We start from the raw sequence: 5,965 nt of genomic DNA on the forward strand, positions 1-5,965 counted from the left end.
TCATGGCCAGCTTCTCACCCCCCAGTATCCCCAGTTCCTTTTCCTCAGGGCTGTTTTTAAGACATTATATTCTGTAGTTCCACTCTTAAGAATCATAGAATCATTTGGGTTGGAGGGGGCCTTAAAGATCATCTAGGTCCAACCAAGAGAATATAATTGGTCTTAACTGATCCGACAATAGGGTGAGGCTTTGTGCGGTGGTAGGTACCACACAAACTCAGAAGAAGGTATTGATTGAGAGTTTTAAAGACAGGCCATAACCAGCAATAGCCAAATGAACCCATGCTGGACAGTAAGAAGGTAATGTGTATTTTCAGTCTGCACCAATTTATATTAAGTCCCTGTCCTACTTTTTTTTCCTTCTTTTAATCTTCGGAAATACCTAAGAACAGTTTGTATATTGGCCGATTTTGATAGATTTTCTCTCTGTGCTCCCAAGGAACGTTGGTATCACCATTACTTAAACCTCTTATAAAGCAACACAGTTGCACAAGACAGCAGTTATTTTTTCTCATTTTCTTCAGGCTTTGTCTTCACAGTGCATTCTGATGGTTAGTCAAGAAATGACATAATTAATGTGACTTCACTGTGATTGCAGCCCTGTTCTGGAAGCTAGAAAGTTGTGTGTCCCCATGACAATTTATGTAACGATGACAGCACGTGCGTTGGGACTGTTTTCTGCCTACAGATACACTCTGATGGTAGGAATTTTAACAGATGGGTTCTTTTCAGTTGGACAGGATGCTGTGGGAAGAACGCAATGGAAAACGTCCCGTGGTTGCATTTTGTAGAAAGATTTGGCTTTTTCATTAAAAGCCAGCCGTATCCTGGGCTGTGTCAGAAGTGTGGCCAGGGGGGCAAGGGAGGAGATTCTGCCCCTGTACTCTGCTCTGGTGAGACCCCCCCTGGAGTGCTGCGTCCAGCTGTGGAGCCCTCAACATCAGAAGGATATAGACCGGTTGGAGCGAGTCCAGAGGAGGCCACGGAGATGCTCAGAGGGCTGGAGCCCCTCTGCTATGATGAAAGGCTGAGAGAGTTGGGCTTGTTCAGCCTGGAGAAGGGAAGGCTCCAGGGAGACCTTATTGCAGCCTTCCAGTACCTGAAGGGGCTACAAGGAAGCTGGCGGGGACTTTTTACAAGGGCCTGTAGTGACAGGACAAGGGGTAACGGGTTTAAATTCAAAGTGGGGAGGTTTAGATTAGATATCAGGAAGAAGTTCTTCCTGGAGAGGGTGGGGAGGCCCTGGGACAGGTTGCCCAGAGAAGCTGTGGATGCCCCACCCCTGGAAGTGTCCAAGGCCAGGCTGGATGAGGCTTGGAGCAACCTGGTCTAGTGGAAGGTGTCCCTGCCCATGGCAGGGGGGGTGGAACTAGATGATCTTTAAGGTCCCTTCCAACCCAAACCATTCTGTGATTCTATAAGATGAAAAACACTGCCCTGCTGGAGAAATAAAAGAAATAGATTATTTACAGTTGCTATGTTATGATCCAAAAATAATATTTGAAAGACCACAGTATGCTGTATTTCTGTGCTGTCAAAGAATCTTGTGTTATCTGACATTCCTCAGATTGTAATCTCATCAATCATAATGTGAGATTTTCATAGTGTCCTACTGAATAACCCACTGGCAATTTATGACATGTCTCAGTTACACAAGCACTAAAAGGAGTCAGGTTGGTATGACTGTTATTGGAGGGTGTGAAGCTAAGCCTGAATCCTCAGAGGTATTTAGCTGTCTAAATCCCATTGATTTTAATGCAAATCAAATACGTAAATGTCCCTTGTGAATGTCTGTCATTGTCCCCAGGCTCCTCGATTGCCTGTCTTCCTGAAATACCAAAGTGCTGTGTTATTGTGATCACTCCTTCCAACAAAATTCAGACAAAGAAGGTTGTGGTTATGGTTGCGGAAGCCCTAACACCTCATGAGACAAATTACAGCTTCCTGCTAGTTTGTAACTATTGAATTCTCTTTTTTCTTTTCCAGCCCTTTCATCCGATGGTGAATTTGGAATGCTCCAGAGATTTTCGGCCATTTCTTTGTGCCCTCTACGCTCCTGTGTGCATGGAGTACGGCCGTGTCACCCTCCCGTGTCGCAGACTCTGTCAAAGGGCGTACAGCGAGTGCTCCAAGCTCATGGAGATGTTTGGGGTCTCTTGGCCTGAGGATATGGAGTGCAGCAGGTGAGCAAATCTCTTTTTTTCAGAACCTCAGGATAAAATTTTAGCACGATCTAGGATGTTTTATGATCTGAAAGAGACGTTTTAAATGTGTTCATTGCGAGTGCCCCTATTTTCCTTTCCATTTCTGTAACAGCCTGTTTCCTGGGGTGGAAACTGCGTTCATATTTCTCTCATACGCCCAAGAGATAAGTTAAAAATTTCTGTGGGTAATTACCATTAATATTAACGGCACATGCATATTCTTAAATGAATGCATATACCCATCCATTTCTCTTCTTTGTCATTTATGCTGACCTGGTTTTCTCTCCTGTGCCGAAGTTTAATAGGTGAGACTGCTATAAATTTCTCTTGAGAGTGAGATGAAATTGCGTACACTAGAGATTAATAGTCTCTTTTTCTGAAGGGGGAGCTGGCTGTTTGTGATGAGTATATAGAATCTCAGAGCTCTGTTTTCAGAACATCTACTGCTTGTTGAGCTTGTGTGCACACACGTTTTCAGCTTTACGTTACACCAATAACGTTAATAGAAAAGATTTCAATGATGTTCCACTCTATTTGGTACAGAATACACATGAAATGGAAAACAAGATCTTTATGCTTTCATTTTTTTTTTTGGAAGTGACTCCAACAGCTCATAAAATCAGGAGCACAAACAGGAACATAGTCACTCTTACAGTTGGATTGGAGAGAATGAAAAGGCTGGGGGCTGATCGTACAGGCTGGGGGCTGAGCTGTTGGAGGGCAGCTCTGGGAAAAGGACCTTGGAGTCCCAGTGGACAACAGGATGACCATGAGCCAACAGTGTGCCCTCATGGCCAAGAAGGCCAATGGCATCCTGGGGTGCATTAGATAGAGAGTAGCCAGCAGGTCGAGGGGAGTTATCCTCCCCATGTACGCTGCGCTGGTGGGGCCTCCCCTGGAGTGTTGTGTCCAGTTCTGGGCTCCTCAGCTCAAGAAGGACCAGGAGCTACTGGAGAGGGTCCAGGGCAGGGCCAGTACCGTGATGAAGGGCCTGGAGCACCTTCCACATGAGGAAAGGCTGAGAGAGCTGGGGCTGTTCAGCGGGAGAAGAGGAGGCTGAGGGAGGATCTTATCAATGCTTATCAATATCTGAAGGGTGGGTGTCAGGAGGATGGGGCCAGGCTCTTCTCAGTGGTGCCCAGTGACAGGACGAGGGGCAATGGCCATAAACTGGAAACAGAAGGTTCAACCTGACCATGAGGAAACCCTTCTTCCCGGTGAGGGTGACAGAGCCCTGAACAGGCTGCCCAGGATGGGGGGAGTCTCCTTCCCTGGAGAATTTCCAAAGCCCCTGGACTTGTTCCTGTGTGATCTAGTCTGGGGGATCCTGCTCGGGCAGGGGCGTTGGACTAGATGATCTCTAGAGGTCCCTTCCAACCCCCTCCACTCTGTGAATCTGTGAAAAACAAAACTTCTTTTAGCAAAAGAGTAAGTCAGAGGATGATGCTTCTAGGTCCTGATAATGTGGATCAAAGATGGCTCTAATTTCATACTCCAAACAGATGCCTTGGCCCTTTGGGTCCTCTCATTTCCTCTGTAAGGCCCAGGTAGTGAAGTTTCCAAACCAGAGGTAAAACTGGTGAAACTTTGCCGGTGCTGAGTTAGTGCTGTTGTGCCACAACATGGACTGTGGCAGTGGAACAGGCATGTTTGGCTTGTGCTGCACTCACTGAGGTGATAACATATAGCAGAGGGAGGAACTGGGACAGCTATGCATGGAATCCCTCACGTCTCTCCTTCAAAACTTCAGACTGCACCTCCAGCAGTCCTCAGCCTCCAGTAAGAGCTTTCCTTAATTACTGAAATATCTTATCATGTCAATTATTAATGCTAGTAGCAGTGCTAGGTTGGATTTTTGGTCTAACCAGCTCACCGTCCTGTCTGATAGCAGTTAGTACAGTTGCTTAGGGAAAGGTTTTAAAATGTTCTGTAAAATCATGCTTCCTTGGGCACATAGTCTCAGTTTTCTAAATTTATAGACTTCCTGGGATGGATTTTGTATCCTCACCTTTCTGCTTAAAGCCCCAGAGGGCCCCTCGCCCATTTATTTCTCTGTTTTGTCTTTAAACCTGTTTTATAGTTTCAACATCCTCTGCATTCTGGGACAGTAATGATTTGTAGAGTTTGTGTATAGTGTGGTTTTTCATGGATTACCCAATATTCGGATTGTCTTTGGTTTTGCTCCAGTTAGTGTGTCTGAAGTCAGACATGAATAAGGTTACGAGTCTTTGCAAAGTATGTACGTATTTCTTGTAAATAAATCTTTTTCTTACTTTTTAGATTCCCGGATTGTGATGAGCCATATCCTCGTCTTGTTGACCTCAATTTAGCTGGGGAGCCCACAGAAGAGACCCCAGTGGCAGTACAGAGGGATTATGGTTTTTGGTGTCCTCGGGAGTTGAAAATAGACCCTGATCTGGGTTACTCTTTCCTGAGGGTGCGGGACTGTTCCCCTCCTTGCCCAAACATGTACTTTCGGCGTGAAGAGCTCTCCTTTGCTCGCTACTTCATTGGAGTGATTTCCATCATCTGCCTCTCCGCTACCTTGTTTACTTTTTTGACTTTTCTGATCGATGTCACAAGATTTCGCTACCCAGAAAGACCGATAATATTTTACGCTGTCTGTTACATGATGGTGTCGTTAATTTTCTTCATTGGCTTTCTGCTTGAAGACCGAGTAGCGTGTAACGCATCCAGCCCTGCCCAGTACAAGGCTTCCACCGTGACACAGGGCTCTCACAACAAAGCCTGCACCATGCTCTTCATGGTGCTCTATTTCTTTACCATGGCTGGCAGTGTCTGGTGGGTCATTCTTACCATCACATGGTTTTTGGCAGCTGTGCCAAAATGGGGCAGTGAAGCCATCGAGAAGAAAGCCTTGCTCTTCCACGCCAGCGCCTGGGGCATTCCAGGAACTCTAACCATCATCCTCTTAGCAATGAATAAAATTGAAGGTGACAATATTAGCGGCGTATGTTTTGTTGGCCTCTATGATGTGGATGCATTAAGATACTTTGTACTTGCACCTCTCTGCCTGTATGTTGTTGTTGGAGTTTCCCTCCTGCTAGCTGGCATTATCTCTCTCAATCGGGTTCGCATTGAAATCCCATTAGAAAAAGAGAACCAGGACAAACTGGTGAAGTTCATGATCCGGATTGGCGTGTTCAGTGTTCTCTACCTCGTGCCACTGTTGGTTGTAATTGGCTGCTATTTCTATGAGCAGGCTTACCGAGGTGTGTGGGAGACGACGTGGATTCAAGAACGCTGCAGAGAATATCACATCCCGTGTCCCTACCAGGTGAGGAAACCGCTATGACGTATTTCAGGAGTGCTGGATGATGAGGGGCTATGTTAAGACTTCGTTGTCATCCTTAACTGAAAGTGCTGCTATTCCTACAACAGGAGGTTGTTGCCATACTTAGATTATTTGTAGAATGCATTAGGCCGTCTGCACAACGAGGTATTATTGGAAAATTGGAGGTTTGCATCAGCTGCTTAGTGTTTTTTTGTGGAGTTTCTGGGCTGTGCGGGACCTAGACAGGATATGAAGATGCTATTTTAAACCAGCTTCCAGAGCAGGACTTAAGGAGTTTATTTTTGGGCATTAGAGACGTGTTTGAAGTTTTGCTCTGAAGGAATTTTGGCATTTAAACTGAGTTGTCATCAGCCTCTTTTTGTCGTTCTTCTGTAACAGTTTCGTTGCTTTGATTAGCCTAGAGGGTTTGTGCTCATTTTAGAGCAGTCTGTGCATGTGTCAGAAG

At 45.6% G+C, this 5,965-nt stretch overlaps 1 protein-coding gene across 1 annotated transcript; it reads left to right on the plus strand.

Annotated features, from left to right (window-relative positions):
* Positions 1-1,986: 1,986 nt before the first annotated feature.
* On the plus strand, positions 1,987-5,502 carry FZD3 (frizzled class receptor 3; the record flags this gene model as incomplete). Its single annotated transcript, XM_010148130.1, has 2 exons — positions 1,987-2,183; positions 4,485-5,502. Coding segments are annotated over 2 exons (1,215 nt in total), but the record flags the coding sequence as incomplete, so codon positions are not given.
* Positions 5,503-5,965: the final 463 nt, after the last annotated feature.

The sequence above is a fragment of the Eurypyga helias genome, unplaced genomic scaffold (assembly GCF_000690775.1).
Source record: "Eurypyga helias isolate BGI_N326 unplaced genomic scaffold, ASM69077v1 scaffold12933, whole genome shotgun sequence".
Taxonomy (NCBI): domain Eukaryota; kingdom Metazoa; phylum Chordata; class Aves; order Eurypygiformes; family Eurypygidae; genus Eurypyga; species Eurypyga helias.